The following is a 23,413-nucleotide window of genomic DNA, read 5'->3' as shown; positions in this document are numbered from 1 at the left end:
GCTCGCTCTGGCCATGGAGGAGAGGGCGGATACGGAGTGGGAGGGGGACTTGAAGTGCTGAGCCACCGGGAGGTCAGCTTGGCTATTGTGGACCATGCGGAGGTGTTCGGCGAAATGATCGCCCAACCTCCGCTTGGTCTCACCAATACCGAGTTGGATGACGGGATACTGAGTTGGATGATCAGCCATGATCATATTGAATGGCGGTGCAGGCTCGAAGGGCCGAATGGCCTACTCGTGCACCTAATTTCTATGTTTCTAATATAGATCTGCTCACATCTAGAGCAGCAGATGCAATAGATGAGGTTGGAGGAGATGCATGTAAACCTCTGTCGCACCTGGAATGATTGCTTGGGTCCTTGAATGGAGTCGAGGGGGGAGGTAAAGAGACAAGTGTTGCATCTCTTGTGGTTGCAAGGGAAAGTGCCCGGGGAGGGGGTGGTACGGGAGGGAAGGAAAGAATTGACAAGGGAGTTACGGAGGGAACGGTCTTTGCGGAAGGCAGACATGGGGGGAGATGGGAAGATGTGGCGAGTGGTGGGGTCACGTTGGAGGTGGCGAAACTGACGGAGGATTACTTGTTGTATGTGACGGCTGGTGGGTTGAAAGGTGAGGACTAGGGGGACTCTGCCCTTGATGCGAGTGGGGGGATGGGGAGAGAGAGCAGTGTTGCGGGGTATGGAAGAGACCCTGGTGCGAGCCTCATCTATGATGGAGGAGGAGAATCCCCGTTCCCTGAAGAATGAGGACATGCCCTGGTGTGGAACGCCTCATCCTGGGAGCAGATGCGGCGTAGACGGAGGAATTGGGAGTAAAGGATGGAGTCCTTACAGGAAGCAGGGTGTGAAGCAGTACCTTCGATTTTCCAGCATCTGTAGTTCCTTCTTAAATCTTGTGTATTCTCTCTCATGCCTTGACATGTTTACAAAAGTGACTCGAAGAGAACACAAACGTTTACTGAGCCCAAAGCACTAATTCCTAAAGGTTTAGCATAATTTCCATGCTTTTTTAATCTTTATATTTCACTTATAAGTTCATAGATCCTGCATTTATATTTTTTAACAATGTCATACGCCTGTCTGTCATGTTCAAATATCTCAGTTTCTATTTCTTCATCCCTATTAGGAATTGCAGAGTTTGGTTTAAAATTCTTTAATTGAAATTGTGATTAATTTTCTTGACATTATCTGTAAACTGAAGACCTGAGGAGTCAAAATAACAATTTTGCATGTTAATTCTATGTAGGAATGTTTGCTGGACAAGATTGGATACCAGCAAAATCAGGAAAGCTGTACGACCCATTTTCTGATTACAATATTTTAAATTGTCCAACCCGAACCACAACATGTGTATTGTTTCTTTTTATCACATTGCCCATATTAAGCCCATATTTTTGTGCTATTTTGCAGGGATCTAATGGAGCTTTTGGTACTCCTGGAATAAGAGGAGAGAAAGGATTAACAGGGCTTCAGGTGAGTCAGTTGCATCAATAACTTACTGAATCAAGTAAAAAATATGGACTTCCAAAAGTCCTTTGCAAAGAAGTTGACTCTTCAAGTTGTGGAGAGCAAGTGAAAGTGCAGCATGAGAATCAATTCAATTCAATTCAACTTTAATGTCATTGCCCAAAACAAGTATGAGTACAACGAAATGCAGTTTTGCGTCAGTCCGTAGTAGTTGTGCATAAAGAAATAAAAAAAATAGAAAGAGAGAAGATACAGAATAATCAAAAAATACAGAATAATTAAACAAAGGGGACATAGGGACCAGAGAAATCTATCGGCAGGACTCCGAGTTCAGCAGTGTAATTGTATTATTGTAGAAGCTGTTCCTCATCCTACTAGTACGTGACCTGAGGCTCCTGTACCGCCTCCCTGATGGGAGGAGGGCAAACAGTCCATGGTTGGGGTGTGAGGGGTCTTTGATGATCTTCCCAGCCCGTCTCAAGTGACATGTAAGTTACTAAGCTTGCTTGACTTTGAAAGTCAGAGCAAAATTTCATGAACTTTTAATGTTGGATATTTTTCCAGTTTTCTTTTCCGTTTCCCAAAGGGATGACATCAGTGAGAACATGAATTCACAACTGCATTCTAGTGAGTAGGATAGACTGGACTGACAAAATCATTCTCATCAGACCGATCTAGATAGGAAGGGACAGATGGCAGGGACAGGTTGGCATTTGTAGCAACTCTTTCACAATCCCAGAACATCCTAAAACATGTTGTTGCCCATAAGCTCCAAGAAATGTAGATTTGGTATTAAGTTTGCAGACTGCAAGGTTCTATAAATGAAAATGGAATGAATAGTCTCAACCTGCCCCACTCCTGAGGTACCTTCGGTTTAGTGTATTGTGATGTGTACAGTGAAAAGCCTTACCTTGCAACTGCAGGAGATGTAACACCTGTTCCTACACCTCCTAGCTCACTTCCATTGGCAAGACCAAGCATAGACTCGGCAACCATTTCACCAAATATTTACACTCTGCCTGCCAAAGCTTGCTGGATCTCCAGGTTGCTAATCATTTTAATTCCCCTTCCCACCCCTTACTGTCCTTTCTGTCCTTGGCCTCCTCCATTGCCAGAGTGAGGCCACATACATACTGGAGGAATAGCAGTTCATATTCTGGGTAGATGTATGAACATTGAATTCTCCAACTTCAAGTAACAAAACCCCCCTACCACATATTTCCTTCACCGCCACTTTAGTACACTCTCATTTCTCCCACCATTACTCAAACTGCCTATCCCTCCATCACCCTGCACCTTTCCCATCCTTTGTATCCACCCCAAACGTTCGGCATTTCCCTTTTATCCTTTCTCCTTCCTCTCATAGTCATAGAGAGTCATAGAGTGATACAGTGTGGAAACAGGCCTTTCAGCTTGCCCACACTGGCTAACATGACCCAGCTACACTGGTCCCACCTGCCTGCACTTGGTCCATATCCCTCCAAACATGTCCTATCCATTTACCCGTCTAACTGTTTCTTAAATGTTGGGATAGACCCAGCCTCAACTACCTCCTCTGGAAGCTTGTTCCCCACACCCACCACGCTTTGTGTGAAAAAGATCCCCCTCAGATTCCTATTAAATCTTTTCCCCTTCACCTTGAACCCGTCATCTGGTCGTCGATTCCCCTACTCTGGGCAAGAGATTCTGTTCCTCTCATGATTTTATACATCTCTATAAGATCACCTCTCATCCTCCTGCGCTCCAAGGAATAGAGACTCAGCCTTCTCAATCTCTCCATATACTCAGACACACTAGTCCTGGCAACATCTTCGTAAATCTACTCTGAAAACCTTTCAAGCTTGACAATAGCTTTCCTATAAAATGGTGCCCAGAACTGAACACAATTCTCTAAATGTTGTCTCACCAACGTGTTATACAACTGTAACATGACCTCTCAACTTCTACACTCAATACTCTGACTCCAATGTGCCAAAAGCCTTTATGACCACCTTGCGACTCGACCTTAAAGGAACCATGCACCTGCACTCCTAGATCCCTCTGCTCTACAACACTCACCACAGACTACCATTCACTGTGAAGGTACTGCCCATGTTAGACGTCCTAAAATGCAACACCTCACACTTCTCCGTATTAAATTCCATCAACCATTCCTCAGCCCGCCTGGCCAATCGATCAAGATCCTGCTGCAATCTTTCACAACCATCTTCATTATCTGCAAAACCACCAACTTTTGTATCATCAGCAAACTTGCTAATCTTGCCCTGTATGTTCTCATCCAAATCATTGATGTAGATGACAAACAGTAACGGGCCCATCACAGAACCCTGAGGCACACCGCTAGTCACAGGCCTCAAGTCCGAGAATCAACCTTCCACCATCACCCTCTGCTTCCTTCCGTGGAGCCAATTTGCTATCCATTCAGTTATCTCTCCTTGGATCCCATGCGATCTAACCTTCTAGAGCAGCCTACCATGCGGAACCTGTAACGGGTATAGCTTGGACCCAATAGCAGCACAGAATCAGGCAGGTATAATTGGTCATGAACTTTATTACGATACTGTAACACAGAGTAGTAACACAGGAATGGGTACACCGTACTCACATAGAGGCTCAGGATTGAGCGAGGGTTCCGAAGAGGGGCAGGCAGGAGACGTAGTCGGGGTAGCGGAAGGTCCAGTAACCAGGAGATCCAACACACGATGCAAACAAACCAGCGAGGGACAGACGAAAGGAGAGTCGAAGCCAGGCAGGAAGTCGAGGAGCCGTTACAGGGATACACCAAACAGCCCAGGAGAGAGGCAGACAGAAACCAGGAGGTACGGGACGAAGGCTGTGGTCGGGGACCGAAGGCTGAGGTGATATCCGGGAAGACGACAGGACGGAATGGTCAGGGGCAGGCAGGTTCGAATACGTGTAGGCAGTCGGGAAATCGCTGGAGAGTCTTGCATGAACGCTGAGAACAATCTGGCACTGTGTGAATGGTGAGGAGAGTCTATATACCGGGTTAATTGGTGATCAGAGGCAACTGAGCGCAATAGGTGAGGAGAGTTGGGCTGATGAGAAGGGAGTGGCAGGCAGGCAGGTGAGGAGAAGGAGGGACCGGTGGAAAAGTACTGGGAGGTGAAGTGGATGAGAATGAGGAGAGGGCAGACTGTGACAAAACCTTGTCAAATTCGTTACTGAAATCCAGGTAGACAACATCTACAGCTCTGCCCTATTATCTTCCTCCCACATTCTTACCTGCAGCTTTACATTTCACGCTGAAGAAGGGTTTTGGCCCGAAACGTTGCCTGTTTCCTTCACTCCATAGATGCTGTTGCACCCGTTGAGTTTCACTAGCATTTTTGTCTACCTTACATTTCACTCGTCCTCTCCTCTTCTTATCTGACATCCTATCATCTCCTTTTCACCTCTAACCTTTGTTACCTACTCCACCCATCTTTTAAATACCCCTCACCCCCCACCTGTATTCACCCAACACTTGCCATGCTTTGCCCTGTACTTACCTCTCTTTCCCAGCTCCCCCCCCCCCCCCCCCCCCCCTTCCTGAAGAACAGTACCGACTCGAAACAGCACATGGTTAATCCCAATCTTCGGAATAGTTATCCTTAATTAGCCATGAGAAGTACGCTGGAGACAGAAAAGATTCCAGTTACTTGAGCAAAAAATAACTATTTAATTTTATTTTTTTGAGGGGAAAAAAACCCCCGAGTAAATAAATAAATTATTACAAATAAAAATCTTGAGCAAAAAATATATTTTTTAAATTTCATTTTTTAATTTAAATTAAAAATGGATTATTTTATTTTGATTTTTAACCCAGCAGCATATGTGGAGAGAAACGTACAGGCGATTTTTGACTTGGGACCATGCTTCAGACTGGTGGAGTAGAGGGGGGGAAACCTGGTAAAGGGAGATGAGGGGTAGAGATGGCTAAAATTGGTAGGTGACAGGTGAATTCAGATGAGGAGGTGGTGATAGGGAGGACCTGCAGATGCCGGTTTAGACCGAAGATAGGAACAAAATGCTGGACTAACAGCAGGACAGGCAGCATCTCGGGAGAGAAGGAATGGATGAAGTTTCGGGTCGAGACCCTTCTTCAGGAGGGGTTATAGGCAGATGGGTGGTGATATTAACAAAGGATGGAGGCGAGCTGGAGACAGAAGTGTGCAGAGAAGCTGATTGGCATGACCATCTAACCTGCAATGATAGCCCGTACTTGAAGTATTTTTAACATCAATACATTGTGTTTCAGGGCCCAATGGGAAGAGAAGGTGACATCGGTGCTAAAGGGAATGCAGGATTCAATGGGCGAAAGGTTGTGAACAATATCTTATTATGTGTTTCATCTCTTAATAGTTGCTCAATAAAATAGAACTTGCTAAAATGGAAAATGAAAATCTGAGGACAGGCAATTGCCAACTTTTGCTTTGTTCGCATCACTGTTCTCTGATCGAGATGGTGGTAGATTCACAAATGAATCCAATTTTAGTGCAAGTCCACAGAGGGCGAGAAGTGAAATTCATATTTCACTTGCTGTTTAGCTGGATGTCAATAATCCAATACAATTATTTGATGACATTCCTTTCTCAAGGGATGATATCAGCTACATCTTGTTCCTATTTCTGGAATTCTACATAATATGTGCAGACTATTATTAGATTGCTATCTAGTTATAATAATATTATTATTATAACTAGACTAAGTGGGACCCGTTGGGTCCCATGTTCACACGGAAGGGCTGGTCCCCCGATGCAATATTGCACCTCTCCACCAATTCCAATATTGGTGGCCAGTGGGAGGGGGGGGGGGGGGGGGAGCTTTCTGGAGAGCTGGTATGGGTGTTGTTGTCTGCAGGGACTACTGGTCTCTAGAGGGCTAGTATGGACATTGTGGGCCAAATGGAATCTTGGAGAGGCAGCTCAGTCCCTCAAGCCTGATGTGCTGGCAGCTCACTCGCGGCTGGTGGGCTGGTAGTTGACTCGCGGCTATTCCTTGTAATTCCATTTCAACCAGAGTGCAAGGCCACCAAATTCAAGTGCAGTTTCCAACCACTTCAAACAGGGTGCAAGGCCACCAAATTCAAATGCAGTTTCATACCATTCAAGGAGGGTGCAAGGCCACCAAATTCAAATGCAGTTTCATACCATTTCATGCAGGGTGCAACAACACCATATTCAAATGCAGTTTCATACCATTTCAAGCAAGGTGAAACCACCATAAAACCACACAAAACACCACACAAAACACCACACACAGTTCAGTAGACATTCAGTGTATTCAGTTGATTCACAGCTCAGACAGAGTTGTGACCTCTCCCTCCCCCATCATACAGTGACTGAGCCACACCCACACTTCCGGGTTTTATAATCCCTCCCCCTTCCACCGGAAAAGGTGTGGATTTCATGGTGTGATTGACAGGAGAGAGATTCTCAACATTTTTTTAAACACTAACAATCAATAGCAGTGCATTTTTACCTCAACCCAAACAACAATTAGCAGTGCATTTTTAATTTAACCCAAACAACCATTTGCAGTTCATTTTTACTTCAACCCAAACAACCATTTGCAGTGCATTTTTACTTCAACCCAAACAACCATTTGCAGTGCATTTTTACTTCAACCATTTGCAGTGCATTTTTATTCATTAGCAGTGCATTTTACTTCATTAGCAGTGTATTTTTACTTCATTAGCAGTGTATTTTTACTTCATTAGCAGTGCATTTTTACTTCATTAACAGTGCACTTTTACTTCATTAGCAGTGCATTTTTACTTCAACCCAAACAACCATTTGCAGTGCATTTTTACTTCAACCCAAACAACCATTTGCAGTGCATTTTTACTTCATTAGCAGTGCATTTTACTTCATTAGCAGTGCATTTTAACTACATCAGCAGTGCATTTTTACTTCATTAGCAACTTATGCATTTCTACTTCAATAGCTGTGCATTTTTACTTCATTAGCAGTGCATTTTTACTTCATTAGCAGTGCATTTTTACTTCAACCCAAACAACCATTAGCAGTGCATTTTTACTTAAATGGCAGTGCATTTTTACTTCATTAGCAGTTCATTTTTACTTCATTAGCAGTGCATGTTTACATCATTGGCAGTGCATTTTTACTCCATTGGCAGTGCATTTTTCATTGGCAGTGTATTTTTACTTCATTGGTAGTACATTTTTACTCCATTAGCAGTGCATTTTTACTTCATTAGCAGTGTATTTTTACTTCATTAGCAGTGTATTTTTACTTCATTAGCAGTGTATTTTTACTTCATTAGCAGTGTATTTTTACTTCATTAGCAGTGTATTTTTACTTCATTAGCAGTGTATTTTTACTTCATTAGCAGTGCATTTTTACTTCATTAGCAGTGCATTTTTACTTCATTAGCAGTGAATTTTTACTTCATTAGCAGTGCATTTTTTACTTCATTAGCAGTGAATTTTTACTTCATTAGCAGTGCATTTTTACTTCAAACCAACCATATTTTCATTTTCAAACCACATTAAAGGCACTCACAGTTGAGTAGACATGTGTTCAGTGTTATTTAGAGCTTAGAGAGACGTGACCCTCTGGCTTCCTCCATCTTGCAGAGACTGAGTGAGGCACACCACTTCCGAGTTTTAGAGTTCCTACCCCTTCCCACCAACAGGGGCAGCAGAGAGAATAGCAATTAAAAAAAAAACATTAATATCTCTCTGATTTTTCATTGATGGGAAAAATCCCCCAGTCCCGGAAGGCGGAGAGGGGCTCTGAGTGAGGTGGCCAAAAATGACGGCCATAGGTGGTGCCGTTTTCCTGGAAAACATGCTACAGTGAGCCAAATGCGGTCAAGATCAGACTTTTAGTAATATATAGGTATCATTTCAAGCTCATGGAGTTTCAAATGATCTATCCCATGAATCAAAGAGGGCTGCAAAGGATAATAAGGTGCAGCTATGGAAGAGGGCAAACACAGTTCCGTTCATGATGGCTTTTGTTTGTCATCTTCAACAACTGAGTTGTAAAATTGACTGAAGAGAATTTGAACACTAACAATTGCTAGTTCTTGCCCTCAAACAGAAAAGGCTTCATTAATTTAGTGACCATGAATTTTATAGCTAAGTGGTACAAACTAGATCGTAGTAATGTGTAGAATGAAATCATGATAAATATAATCATATATAGAAATTGTGTTTAGGGTGAAGCTGGATCCCTGGGTCCTAAAGGAGAATCTGGAAGAGCTGGACCTCGTGGGCTGCAGGTTAGTTTGCTATTACTTTGCCAATGTTACATTGGGTGGTTCTGAGATATTGTTTTGTTTTCAATAAAAAGGAGAACTGATGCATGGAAAAACGGATAAAGTTACAGCCAGAGGATGGTCTGCACATCTTAGGTCTGAGAGTGTTCCAAAGAAGTTAACTAGCCTCTCGCTAACATAAGAGTAGAAAAGTGCTTCCCTGGAGCCCTAATTTGTGGCCCTTAAAGTCCGAGTGTCACAGAGTCATACAGCGTGGAAACGGGTCCTTCGGCCCAACTTGCCCACACCGATCAACATGTCTCATCTACATGAGTCCCACCTGCCTGCGTTTAGCCCATAGCCCTCTAAACCTGTCCTAGCCATGTCTAAATGTTTCTTAAACATTGCAATAGACCCTTCCTCAGCTACCTCCACTCTTTGCGTGAAGATGTTACCTCTCAGGTTCTGATTAAATCTTTCCGCTCTCACCTTAAACATATGTCCTCTAGTTCTTGATTCCCCTACTCTGGGCAAGAGTCTCTGTGCGTCTATCCTATCAATCTATCTCATGATTTTGTACACCTCTATAAGATCACCCCTCATCCTCCTGCAGTCCAAGAAGTAGAGTCCTAGCCTGCTCAACATCTTCCTTTTTTTATAATGTTTATTGTTAAATTCTTTAATGTTGTGTCTTCTCTTTATTCGTGTGTTGCATTGACAAGTTATATTTCACTACACCATTTGGTGTATGAGATAATACAATACAATACAATACAATACAATACAATACAATACCATTTATTGTCATTTGAGCCTCAGTGAGCTCAGTTTCTCTCCCCTGTTCTCCATTTCTCTCCCGATGTCCAAGCCCCAGGAGGGCGATGATAAGTCCCACGGCCATTTTAGGCCGTGCCGGGCAATTTACGGCCCCGCTCCCGGTCTAAAAGTCACAAAGTTGGAGCCCCCGGCGGGCGCTGGAATGTCCCACGGCCATGAAGCCGTGCCGGGCGATGTACGTCCCCGCTCCAGGTCGTTCCAACCCCGCGACACGGGCTGGAGAAGTCGCGTTGCGGGAGCTCCGGGAAGCGGTTTCTCCCCCCGGAGGCGGTCTCTCCCCCCGGATCCTTGTATCCTTTTATCCTTGAGCTTAGGGCCTCAAGTCCTGGCAACAGAAGGCTTAGGAAGTTGGGCATGTCCCCTGCAACTCTCACCAACTTCTACAGAGGCACCCATCTGCAAACTTGCTAACCATGCCATGTACGTTTTCATCCAAATCATTGATTCGTGATGACAAACAGCAATAGGCCCTCCACTGAACTCTGAGCCTCACCACTAGTCAAAAGCTGAAAATGTATTTTCGGTAAAACGTAGATACAAAAAAACTGCAGACTCTGATTTACCAAAAAAGACAGAGTGCTGTAGTCTGTTTATCCAATGGTAAGTAGTGCTAGGCTGCAAAGACTTAGTACACAGCACAAAGTCTTATGATAATCTTCCATCCCATAGTCTGAATGCTGAGAGTTGCCGTTGCTTCCTGTACCGTGTTAGTTTTCTGCAATGCACATGACCAAAAATATATTTTTCATTTTGTTCAGATTCTGATGAAACGGTGTACTCAGGAGTTTAGATATTTCTCACTTGTATTCTCTTTGGTAATACACAGGGCATGGATGGATCTGATGAAATTGGAACCCCTGGACCTAAAGGGCGAGAGGTGAGGAGATGCAGAGTAACCCAACTGTTTGTTTTTGCCTGCTGTGCACAGTACATATACTGAAACAAAACAGTGATATGTGCACAGTGCATACCCATCTATCTTCCCAAAATGTTATTCTTGCACCATATTTTTGGTCTTCACTCTTGGTGTTGTGTATGCCCATTTCCATAACGAACTTTGGGTTATTTAAGCACGCTATAGGGGTTGTATGAATGCAAGTTGTTGCTAATAATCTATCCAATTCATTTTAGTGAGCAGCGAATCATTCATTTGCCCTATATTATTCACTCTGACTATCCCTCAATTTTATTTAAGTGGCGTAATACTTTGTGCAAGTATATTCTGAAGAAGGGTCAGTCTGCCTGAAGAAGGGTGTCAACCCAAAACATCACCTATTCCTTCTCTCCATAGATGCTGCCTCACCTGCCGAATTTCTCCAGCATTTTTGTCTACCTTAGTATATTTTAGATGTCAGTCAAAATAAACCATTGATCTGCAATGTGTTTGAAGATCAGATGTGGACCTGATGTAACGGGTTCAATTGCAGTGGGTCAAGGTTGCTTGGTCAACTAGATTTAATATGTTCCATAACCAGCCTCTCAAATCACTTCAGGATGGTGGATGTGTATGAAAGAACTTCAAACGCTGGTTTAAATCGAAGGTAGACACAAAATGCTGGAGTAACTCAATGGGTGAGGCAGCGTCTCTGGAGAAAAGGAATGGGCAACATTTCGTGTCGACACCCTTCTTCAGACTGATGTCAGGGGATGGGGAGGGGGAGGGGTCGGGACAAAGATAGACTGTAGGCAGAGACAGTAAGATTAGTGGGAGATCTGGAAAGCAGAAGGGGATGACTATGACCCTTGCTTTCTCTCTCCATCCCCTTCCCAGTCCTCCTACTGGCCTTACTGTCTCCGCCTATCTACTATCTTTGTACTGCCTCCTCCTCATGATGGTGGATGTCAAGGCCACAAACAGTGGAACAGTGCAACCTAATTTCATCTCTTTTCTTATCATTTAAGGGACCACGAGGATACCCTGGTTTTCCTGGTCAGCCGGTACGAATTGAAAACATTTATGTTTGTAAAAGGATATACAATTTTTTTATAGGATGTGAGCCAGTTATTCATGTATGTTGCATTCTGAATTTTCAGGGACCAAATGGTATCCCTGGAACCTCTGGTGTTGGGGGACGTAATGGTTCAAGAGGGCGCAGGGTATGTTATTTAATCTGTTCAAATCATGTTTTAACCCGTGTAATTTTCTCTCTCAAATGGACACATTTAAGAAAGCTGGCAAATCAGGCAAAATAAATATATTTGGAAACTGCTTGAAATGTGAGACAGTGCATGAAATTAACATTATCAATAGCAATTCCTAACATCGCAATCTCTCTTTAAGCAAACTTTGCCCACACAACCATCTGATTCTCTGTTAACTGTTGTCCACCAATGTACAACTTGATATACCTTCCAAACCATGCTCATGTAGAGATAGCTGAGCTGTTGACGTATCTTGTAAAACATCATCCTGGTTGGTGTACATTGAGGCAAAATATGTATAATTTACCATTGACATTCCAGCTGCTTTGCATCAATGTGTTGTGCTTGATGAGAAAAGCAAAATTAATATTTGAATTGATACAGATTTGAAATAGGTAAATATTACAATTCATTCTGACTGACACCAGCCACTGCCAATATGATTACTTGGAGTGAAAGCATCCAAACACCAAATGTATATGTGAAATGTTGAGTATTGTTCTGAGAAGAACAACAATTCAATGTACCTCATTTGGAATCTGGTCGAGCCGGAGATAGTTTATTACAAGTAGGAGTCCTCTTTTTTGGTTTTAACTGAATAAAATGTTCTCTTTCTATTTGAGGGGGACTCGGGCCAACCTGGTGTGCTGGGAAGTCCAGGCGAAGTGGGATATCCAGGAACAAGGGTGAGGTGCACGCTTATTTGGTAGCAGGGGGGTGGTGGTAGAAAACTGAAAGCATTGTTGTTAAATTACATCCTGTGATTCCTTGTGCCAAGTTTGCACATATTTTACTTGGCTGCCTAATAATACTTCGAGTAAAAGAATGACAAAACTCTAAAGCCATATCAGATATCCACGAAATCCTGTTTCATAATGTTCCAAACTCCTGTTTCAAGATGTTCCAAGAAATTCATTTTGGCAGTAAATTGCAGTATTATTTTTTATCCCTTATTTTAAGGGTAATGAAAATGCTTTGAATTTTAGTGTGCAAACTCATGTATTATTAATAATAATAATAATAATAATAATCTTTATTACACTCAAGGTCCAGACAAGGGGCAATATTACATAAAAATAATGTATTGCATATTTAAAACAATATCATAAAGTACATATAAAATCTTAGTATATCACTTATAAAAGCATCATAAATTATATTAAAAAAAAAAACACAATACATGAGTTAAAAATCCAGATTAAAAGAATGATCAATGTCCTACAACGAGACAACGATACCAGTGTCTCCACAGCTGGGATACGTAGTGTGTAGTGCTAACCCTTATGTTTGACAAGGACACAATAATTACATTTTTAGTAATTTATCCTGCAAATGAATTTATACATGTGGTGGTCTTAGGATAGCTTCTAAAGTACTGACTCCTGCAGCCACAAACATATTACTGGCACTACACCATCTAGGTTTCCTTAGCAGTGTTCTCATGGCATCGTTATATGCCACCTTTAGTCTCTGCAAACTTATCTTTCCATAGTTTGACCACAGGTGCGCAGTGTAGAGTGGTGTGCAGTATGCTCTAAACAGCGACATCTTCACCACATCTGCACATGCACCAAATTTACACAGGAGAATATTTGCCTATAAATACAGCATGCGTCGTTGCCTATAACTATCCTCATCATCTGTCATTTGTTCTGTAATAAAATGCCCTAGATATTTTATCTTATTACAGACACTAGGATTATCGTCAGACAATTTAAAATCAGGAATTTTTTGCCATTTATCCTCTTTGGTTCTACAGATCATAACAGCACTCTTACTAGCATTATATTTAATACCATGTTCCACACCATACACGGAACATATAGTAAGGAGCTGCTGGAGACCAGCGCTAGATGGATTAAAGACCACAAGATCATCTGCATATATAATATGGTTCACTAAAATATTACCAATCATGCACCCAGTATTACAGGCTTTCAATTGTTTAGACAGATAATCAATATATAGATTAAAAAGGACTGGGGACAAAATTCCCCCTTGTCTAACACCATTGCTAACCCCAAATGGGGCTGAGACCCTATTGCCCCATTTTATTTGCATAGTCTGGTGGGCATACCAGTAGGCCAGAATTCTCACAATGTATTCAGGCACCCCTCTTTGACTCATTTTACCAAACAGCTTTCTGTGATTAACACGGTCAAAGGCTTTGGAAGCATCAATAAAGCACATAAGGATTGAAGAGTTTTTGCCTCTATATTTGTTTACAATCTCCTTTAGGGCATATATGCATTAGTCAGTGCCATGTTTAGCTTTAAAGCCAAACTGGTTATCTGTGGAGTTAACAAACTCATTTATTCTATCCAGCAGAACTCTTTCTAAGACTTTTGACAATATGCTGGCTAAAGCTATGGGCCTGTAATTATTTAGGCTGCCTACTTTACCAGCTTTGTCCTTAATGACCGGCACTAACAGAACAGACAACATTGAGTCTGGTAACAAGCCATGAATCATAAAGCCAGTAAAACAAATAGCAAGGAGAGGAGCTATCCTCATACTCGCATACCTAAGATGTTCAGCAGAAATATGATCCAAGCCACTTGCTTTGTTGTTGGACAGCTTGTTCATGGCATGATACACCTCATGTGACATAATCACAATCGAGTCATTACTCTCAATATTGTCCACCCTATACAAGTCACCTTGGACACAGTTGAATAAAGTACTATAATGTTGTCGCCATAACTCCGCGATATTAGCTGTTCCGGAGATTCCATCTACAGTGCATGGTAGAGATTTTTTTTGCAACTGTTAAGAGCTCTCACTTCCTTCCAAAAATCTGTAGCATTGTTACTTAGCAGCTTCCTAGCCATGGAATCAGCCCTCATAGCTTGCTCATTTTTATAGATGAAGCGAACAGCATACTTATACCTTGCATTAGTGAGCTTCTTGTACTCAAACACAGGCCCCTGTCTGGGTCTACCTGCCATAGACCATGATTTTGTGGCTTCAATGGAACCACATTTCTGAAGTGATCCAATGTATATTTGTTACTAGTTTTACATAATTTAGGGTTACAAAATAAAGATTTTTCTTTCTACTTTCAAAACGTGAAGACTGTGGGAGAGCAGCCATCTTGCTGAAAGCAAGAATCAACTTTAAAGGCTTTGAAATATCGGCAGGAAAAGGTGAAGAGTGTTTTTTCAGTGTTGCTGATTTGTGGGGATTGGACATTAGATTGAGGCAGGTGTGGATTGGCTCGGCTAGAGTGAGAGTAGCAAATGAAAAGAAGGTTACTGGCCACCCTCTTACGCAATCTTTTCGGAGACTGCCGGCTCCCGTCATAGGTCGCTGAAAATTTTCAACATGTTGAAAATTCAGCGGCGACCAGAAAGATGCTACGACTCTTTGGGTGACTAGACGATCTCTCACGACCATACAGGCAACCCCTGGCGACCTCTCACGACCATACAGGCGACCCCTGGAGCCATGTCGTGGGTTGTCACCAGGGCCTTGTGATAATCTTAAATGGACTAGATTGAAGAGGAAGCCGAGTAAGTCACTGAATATTTATTTGGCTAGAGAGAAGGAAATGGAGAAAAGGTTCTATGTAGATGAGGATGAAATCCCATCTATAATGGAGAAGCCAATTGAAAGCTTGGGCATGTGGTATAACAGGAAGTTGGATGACACTGAACAGGTGCAGTAACTTAGAAGAGATGTTATTGATTGATTTGAAAGGATAGAGATCAGGAAGTTGAAGTTGTGTTGTTTACAGTTTAGGTTATTCTCTAGGTTGATATGACCATTAGAAGGCAAAGAGTGGCAATAAAGGAGACTTTTTCTGGTTGGTGTCAGTGACTAGTGATGTTCCGCACGGGTCAGTGCTGGGGTCGCTACTCATCACGTCGTATATCAATGATTTGGATGAGGGGATTGTAGGCTTTGTGGTCCAGTTTTGCAGATGATACAAAGATAGATGTAGGGGCAGGGAGTGCAGAGAAAGCAGGAACTCTGCAGAAGGAATTTGACAGGTTGGGAGAGTGGACAGAGAAGTGGTAGATGGAATGCAGTATAGCAAAGCGTGGAGCCATGCATTATGGTAGTAGGAATAAAGGCATAGACTCCTTTCTATATGGGGAAATAATTCAGAAATCAGAGGGATGTGGGAGAGCTGGTGCAGAATTCCCAAAGAGTTCATTTGCAAGTCGAATCGGTAGTAAGGACGGCGAATGCAAAGTTAGCACTTATTTCAAGAGTAGACAAAAATGCTGGAGAAACTCAGCGGGTGAGACAGCATCTATGGAGCGAAGGAAATAGGCAACTTTTGGGGCCAAAACCGTTTGCCTATTTCCTTCGCTCCATAGATGCTGCCTCACCCGCTGAGTTACTCCAGCATTTTTGTCTACCTTTGATTTTCCTGCATCTGCAGTTCCATCTTAAACATTTATTTCAAGAGGGCTAGACTACAAATACAGGGATGTAATACTGAGGTTTTAAGGCTCTGGTCAGACCACATTTGGAGTATTGTGAGACGTTTTGGGCACAATATCTGAGGAAGGATATGTTAGTGTTGGAGAGTGTCCAGAAGAGGTTTACGAGAATGATCCAGGGAATGATTGGGTTAACATATGATGAGTGTTTGACAGCACTGGGACTGTAGTCGCTGGAGTTTAGAAGGATGCAGAGGGACCTCGATGAAACCTACTAAATAGTGAAACTCCTGGATAGAATGGATATGGAAAGGATGTTTCCACTGGTAGGTGCGGTGGGAGATTGCAACTTTCACGTGGTCCGCCCTGTTTTGACGAATGCAATCAACCTAGCATGCACAATCAAATAAGATCAAATAGAACAAGTTGTCCTGCAAGTTTAGGCTTTGCACGCCATACGCAAGAAGAAGAAGACTAGTGGGTGAATCTAGGACCAGAGGTCATAGCCTTAGAATAAAAGTATCGAAGACGAACCCCCAATTTCAGTTGCTAAATTTTGAAAAAAGGCTGGCGGGACGGGATCAAGGGTTTGGTTTAATCCAGGGATCGGTAACATCGCCTGCGTGCCCTGGGACTGGCTGCAGTTCCCAGATCCCTCACGTCCCCGGGATTAGCTGCAGTTCCCAGGTTGTTCCCAGGTTGCCTGCTCCGGGACTAGTAGAGAGAGGAGAGGGAGAGAGAGCGAGCCCGGGACGGAGCAGCCAGCCAGCCACCCAGTAGCTACCCGCCAACCACCATCTCCACCGGTAGCGACTGTGCCAAAGGACACCATGACTGGCTGGCGGACAGAAGGTGCTGGCAGCCCAGCCAATTTGTGCAGCCCAGGCCGTGCTGACTCGGGCCAGACTACCCACACGCTGTGAAAGGAACTCTCCCCCCCAAGAGGCGCTGTCCTTTTACAGCCACTTCCCAATTTTCAGCCGTTTCCCATCAGCGGCCAGCAATGACGGATAGACTTGGCTATCCCTCAATACAGCAACAGCATTCTTGAGTACGACGTTGCTGTACTGAGGGATAACCAAGTCTATCTTTCTTCGCTAACAACCTAACCTTTGACCTCCAAGATGCAGGCAAATTTGCGTGCCTTATTTTTGGGTAAAAAATTGTGTCTTCATTGCAGGAAAATATGGTATGTACCTTGAGAAAGGAGATGAGGAGTAATTTATTTAGTCAGAAGGTGGTGAATCTGTGGACTTCGTTGCCAAAGAAGATTGTGGAGGCCAAATCAATGGATATTTTCTAGGCGGGGATTGACAGATTATTGATTAGTATGGATGTCAGGGGATATGGGGAGAAGGCAGGAGATTAGGGTTGAGAGGGAGATAGATCAGCCATAATTGAATGGCAGATTAGACTTGATGGGACAAAATGGCTTAATTTTGCTCCTTTCACATGAAAGGTGGACAAAGTCCAAACCCAGTGTCTGTGCTTTATTAAGTTGTTTTTTTGGATAACTTTATATACTGTAGTTATTCTTTCAATAATCTTATTTTACTGAACCCTTAAGCCAAGGGAAAATCTACTGGACCAAGAAATATGTTGCATTTAGAAATAATTAGATAATCTTTGCTGGTTATGCCTGTTTTACTGTGTGGTACAATCAGCCGCATCAGAATAGCAGACACTCTGTAGATGAGCAAAATGTTCTTAAATAAGAACAGTAAAACATTCGCTTGTCAGTTCTTCCCTACGATGGTTGGTTCAGAACTTAGCTCAATTTGCCTGACGTTACTGAAATATCCTTGCCTGGGAAAAATCTTATACATATCACATGAAACCTTCCTATAGGAAATGCAATGGGAGACCTGGAGCTCAATGCTCTTAAGACAGTGGAATTGATTGTAGACCTTAGGAGAGCTCACCCTCCCCTCACGCCATTCACCATCAACAACACCACAGTCACATCTGTGGAGTCTTTTTAAGTTCCTGAAAACCATCATCTCCAAGGACCTTGAATGGGGGGCCACCATCGACTCCACAGTCAAAAAGGCACAACAGAGGATGTACTTCCTGCGGCAGCTGTGGAAGCACAATGTGCCACAGGCAATGATGGTCCAATTCTACATGGTCATCATAGAGTCTGTTCTCACCTTCTCCATCATGGTCTGGTTTGGCTCAGCCACCAAGCACGACACCTGGAGGCTGTAGTGACTTGTCCGGTCAGCAGAGAAGGTTATTGGCTGTAACCTTCCCTCCATTGATGAACTGTTCACTGCACGGGCCAGGTAGCGAGCGGGTAAGATCATCTCTGACCCCTCTCACCCTGGCCACAAACTCTTTGAATCACTTCCCTCTGGAAGGCGACTCCGGATTGTCAAAGCTGCCGCAGCCAGACATAAAAACAGCTTTTCTCCACGAGTAGTATCTCTACTCAATAACCAAAAATCTGTATCCTCCTTTTGCTCTGGTATTTTATTTAATTCACATGTTTAAACTACAATAGAAAGATTAAACAAGAACTTACCGTTTGAAGTTTGATCTTTATTTTATGAGAAGTTGAAGACTTCTACTTGAAGAGCCCGCCAGCTCGCATGTGCATCAATCTTCAGAGCAACTGTATGAAATCACAGACCACGTGCATAAACTTAAACTATAGAAAGACTAATAACCCCCGACTTACCGAATGATCTTTATGAGATTCCGGGTTGGGAATGGAGGGCACGTAGTCCCTCACTTCAACCTCATAAAATAAAGCTCAAACTTCAAACGGTAAGTTCTCGTTTAATCTTTCCATTTTATATGACACTAAGCTGGGGGGCAGTGTTAGCTGTGAGGAGGATGCTAGGAGACTGCAAGGTGACTTGGATAGGCTGGGTGAGTGGGCAAATGTTTGGCAGATGCAGTATAATGTGGATAAATGTGAGGTTATCCATTTTGGTGGCAAAAACAGGAAAGCAGATTATTATCTCAATGGTGGCCGACTAGGAAAAGGGGAGATGCAACGAGACCTGGGTGTCATGGTACACCACTCATTGAAAGTAGGCATGCAGGTGCAGCAGGCAGTGAAGAAAGCGAATGGTATGTTAGCTTTCATAGCAAAAGGATTTGAGTATAGGAGCAGGGAGGTTCTACTGCAGTTGTACAGGGTCTTGGTGAGACCACACCTGGAGTATTGCGTACAGTTTTGGTCTCCAAATCTGAGGAAGGACATTATTGCCATAGAGGGAGTGCAGAGAAGGTTCACCAGACTGATTCCTGTGATGTCAGGACTGTCTTATGAAGAAAGACTGGATAGACTTGGTTTATACTCTCTAGAATTTAGGAGATTGAGAGGGGATCTTATAGAAACTTACAAAATTCTTAAGGGGTTGGACAGGCTAGATGCAGGAAGTCCAGGACAAGGGGTCACAGCTTAAGGATAAGGGGGAAATCCTTTAAAACCGAGATGAGAAGAACTTTTTTTCACACAGAGAGTGGTGAATCTCTGGAACTCTCTGCCACAGAGGGTAGTCGAGGCCAGTTCATTGGCTATATTTAAGAGGGAGTTAGATGTGGCCCCCGAATGATCTAATGGGATCAGGGGGTATGGAGAGAATGGTAGGGATACTGAGTTGGATGATCAGCCATGATCATATTGAATAAAGATGCAGGCTCGAAGGGCCGAATGGCCTACTCCTGCACCTAATTTCTATGTTTCTATATCAAAGTCACGTGAGTGACTAGGTGAAGCCTTCAAAGCTCTATGGTTTCATGCAGTAAACAAATATGTGTGTGAAACACTTAAATAGATAAACCATAAATGGTAGAAAAGACATGGGTTATTAACAACATGATGCTAACTTACATACATGTCCCTTGCCCTTAATCGGATCACAGTCCCAATTGGCTTTGAGTTAGACAATAACTCATGCAACACTGTTCAGAATTCTATCTGCAGTCATCCAGACATATTCAACCAAATTTTATAACTTCTGAAAGTGCACTATGTAAGCTTCCTGCTGTTGCAAGAAGATGATCAAATGGGAATATCCATTCTATTGGCTGCTAATGAGCCAGCCCCCTCGGAAGAGTAAGACTTTAAATTATTTTAATTCACACCCGCTATTAGCTGTTTACAGTCTATTCATGTTGAAATAGCCTGCACCAGAAATCTCAATGAAGAAACTATCCTTTATCTCATAGGTACTAGTAAGCTCAGTGTACCTGTATATACAATAACACCCCCAATCTCTTGGTTCTTGGTTCTTGGTTTCTTGGTCCTCCAAAATATTCCAAATGGAATTTAATCTCTGATCTGGTGGGTATGCTGTCAACTCCAAATTGTACCCAACCATGCCCGTTTTGCTTTATGAGATCATTCCCATAACAAGCTACCCTCATGTTAATTATGACCCAGAGACAGAGCTGGAAATTGAGTAAATACTGTGTTCTTTGTGCTGAAATCAGTTGCTATAAGCCTAATTAACTTAAAAGATACTGCTCCCATTAGGAATACAGTAGATGAATATCTGCATAATAAATTTTACTGATACACATTCCGCACTACTATGAGTCTAGGCTTTAGAGTGTTCATATAAAAAACATCTTGCATAACGCAAGTCAACAGTGGGTGAATAACCAATCATGTATTGTCCCACATGGTATTTGAGAGGACAAAGCAGCACGAGCAGTGTCAATTGTACTATAACATAATCGCTTCCCTAAACCCAAACGGAAAGAACCACAAACCTCTGCTACTTCTGTTTAAAAGTAGCTCACATGTGTCTTCTTCACAAACTTGCCATACAACCGTGCAGAGCTAGCTACATGAGAAATGGGCTGAACTGGCCATCACTCATGCCGTTCAGTAAGTCGGAGCTTCTTTCAGCCGCCTTTTACAATGGACACCCTGAATGAGTAGGCCAAATTGGCACTATTAAAATTCATGTCGCCTCGTCTTTAATATCGTACGAGGCATCTACTGATAAAACCCCTGAGTCTTATCAGCTACAAAAGCATGTTGTCTATAAACTGAATGACACAATGCCCTTTTGATCTGAGTAGGGCAGAATTAGTTTTGGAATCTTTGTAAATAGCCTAGGCCCGAAGACAACCCCGAGGTAGAGCCTAAAGTTTCCACCACCGGCTTGTTATCAAAAACATCAGATATATCTGTGCCTCTCATGTATAGATATGGAAAAATATGCATCTTCAAGATCGATTGAGGCCCTAAATCCTCTGAATCAGCTAAATTGTTGAAAGACAATTATCCATCTTAAACTGGTTGACCAAACACATGATCAGACTAGACAAATCCTAACCTGATTTGGCATGCTCCACTTTTCTTCAACCCTGAAAAAATATTACAACTATACCCCTCTTGTTCTTGGGCAGAATACTCATCCTTTGTGAGATATCTCTGTTTCCACTTGGATAACCATAGTTTCCTTTATTGACCATAAAGATGGAAATGTTTGGCTTCTCTTGCCACAGAGGAATAATCATCCAGAAAATGAACCTTATAATCGGTTGTGATTTGTAAACTGGAAAAATTCCAGAGGTTATCTGTCCCCACCTGTTGTCCCCAAACATTTTCAACCAGAGAGTTGTGAATCTGTGGAATTCTCTGTCACCGAAGGCACTGGAGGCCAATTCACTGGATGTTTTCAAGAGAGTTGGATATAGCACTTAGGGTTAATGGAATCAGGAGATATGGGGAGAAAGCATCAATGGGGTACTCATTTTGGATGATCAAAGGTGATCATATTGAATGGTGGTGCTGGCTCGAAGGGCCGAATGGCCTACCTCTGCACCTATCTTCTATATTCACTCATGTATTTGAAGGAAGTCTGACCTACATGTGACTCCAGATCTATTACAATATAGCTGATGTCTAATTGCTCTGAGTTCAGGGATAAATCTTAGAGATAAATCAAACAAACAATAATATTATTAAGTAGGCCAGAGCCCTAGTCTGCTCTCTTGAGGAACAAATTTCCCATTGGATTTTAAAATAATAATCCTTCATCTCCACAATGTTCACACCTTCGTACATTACACAAAACCTCTAAAGGTTGTTTTTGTTTTCATTCTGTTTCAGGGCCTCAAAGGGCCAAAGGGGCCAGCATCCTTGCAAGTAAGTCACTTTTGTACACACTGTGGACCACAAGTAGTTCCCAAAATTTGATGCTATCCTTCAGATGTTGAACTTTCTATTTTTCTATTGCAGCCATGTGAACTCCTGTCATACATTCGTAATCATTGCCGTAAGTAGCCTAGTTCTTCACTACATCACAATGTTTTTAAAGCAGCTGTTTCTTTTAATTAATTCTCATGCGAAGACTTTAAAAAGGTAAGATTTGATATTTACTGGTGATAACTTCATTATGTTTGTAAAGTTTCAAAGACATTGTGGGGAAAAAACTCATCGCCCTCTCAGGTCACCACTCTCCCACATTTACGTCTTGTTTCGGTGGATTTTGAACGCGGAACCAAATGCAATCTGAAACAACAGAAGAAAGATCCTCTAGACCAGTGATTCCCAACCTGGGGCCACATGGCAAATTTCAGGGGGGGGGGGTTGGCCACAGAAATGTTTTGGGATTTAGGGGGACACAGGTTCAATGAAGGGGTCCACAGAGCTACCACAGAGCTGTCGCCTCCTAAATTTCAGTTCTAATAAACTTAAATCTATGTAGTTGAAATATTTTTGATGTTTGTGGAATAGAATAAAAGCAAATATATGTGCAATTAATAGACACTGATATTTTTATGGAAGGTATTATAATATTGAAGTACATTTTTTCCGCTAGTAATGTCAGGGGGGGCCACAGAAAAATTAAAAGATCCCAAGGGGGCCATGAGCTAAAAAAGGTTGGGAACCACTGCTCTACACCGTTTCATTACATCAGGCACACAGAAGATATATTAGCTTGTAGGTTCATTCACTCTGACCCACCAATCTAATGCACATTTTTTTCTTGTGAGATGGTAAATGGTAGGGAATTGAAGAATGCACGTGAACAGAGGGATCTGGGAATAACTGTGCACAGTTCCCTGAAAGTGGAATCTCATGTAGATAGGGTGGTAAAGAAAGCTTTTGGTGTACTGGCCTTTATAAATCAGAGCATTGAGTATAGAAGTTGGGATGTAATGTTAAAATTGTACAAGGCATTTGTGAGGCCAATTCTGGAGTGTGGTGTACAATTTTGGTCGCCTAATTATAGGAAGGATGTCAACAAAATAGAGAGAGAGTACAGAGGAGATTTACTAGAATGTTGCCTGGGTTTCAGCAACTAAGTTACAGAGAAAGGTTGAACAAGTTAGGGCTTTATTCTTTGGAGCGCAGAAGGTTAAGGGGGGACTTGATAGAGG

General features: G+C 42.5%; 1 protein-coding gene across 1 annotated transcript in view; it reads left to right on the top strand.

Annotated features, from left to right (window-relative positions):
* The window catches only part of LOC129716301 (uncharacterized), a 59,105-nt gene that overhangs the window by 33,346 nt on the left and 2,346 nt on the right, over positions 1–23,413 (top strand). Inside the window, exons 4-11 of the mRNA XM_055666169.1 lie at positions 5,725–5,787; positions 8,652–8,714; positions 10,354–10,404; positions 11,430–11,465; positions 11,562–11,624; positions 12,293–12,355; positions 22,140–22,175; positions 22,269–22,391. Coding sequence (XP_055522144.1) covers positions 5,725–5,787; positions 8,652–8,714; positions 10,354–10,404; positions 11,430–11,465; positions 11,562–11,624; positions 12,293–12,355; positions 22,140–22,175; positions 22,269–22,391 — 498 coding nt within the window. The remainder of the gene's footprint in view (positions 1–5,724; positions 5,788–8,651; positions 8,715–10,353; positions 10,405–11,429; positions 11,466–11,561; positions 11,625–12,292; positions 12,356–22,139; positions 22,176–22,268; positions 22,392–23,413) is intronic.

Source organism: Leucoraja erinacea, chromosome 2 (assembly GCF_028641065.1).
Source record: "Leucoraja erinacea ecotype New England chromosome 2, Leri_hhj_1, whole genome shotgun sequence".
NCBI classification, from domain to species: domain Eukaryota; kingdom Metazoa; phylum Chordata; class Chondrichthyes; order Rajiformes; family Rajidae; genus Leucoraja; species Leucoraja erinaceus.
This window is presented reverse-complemented; position numbering and strand designations above follow the sequence as displayed.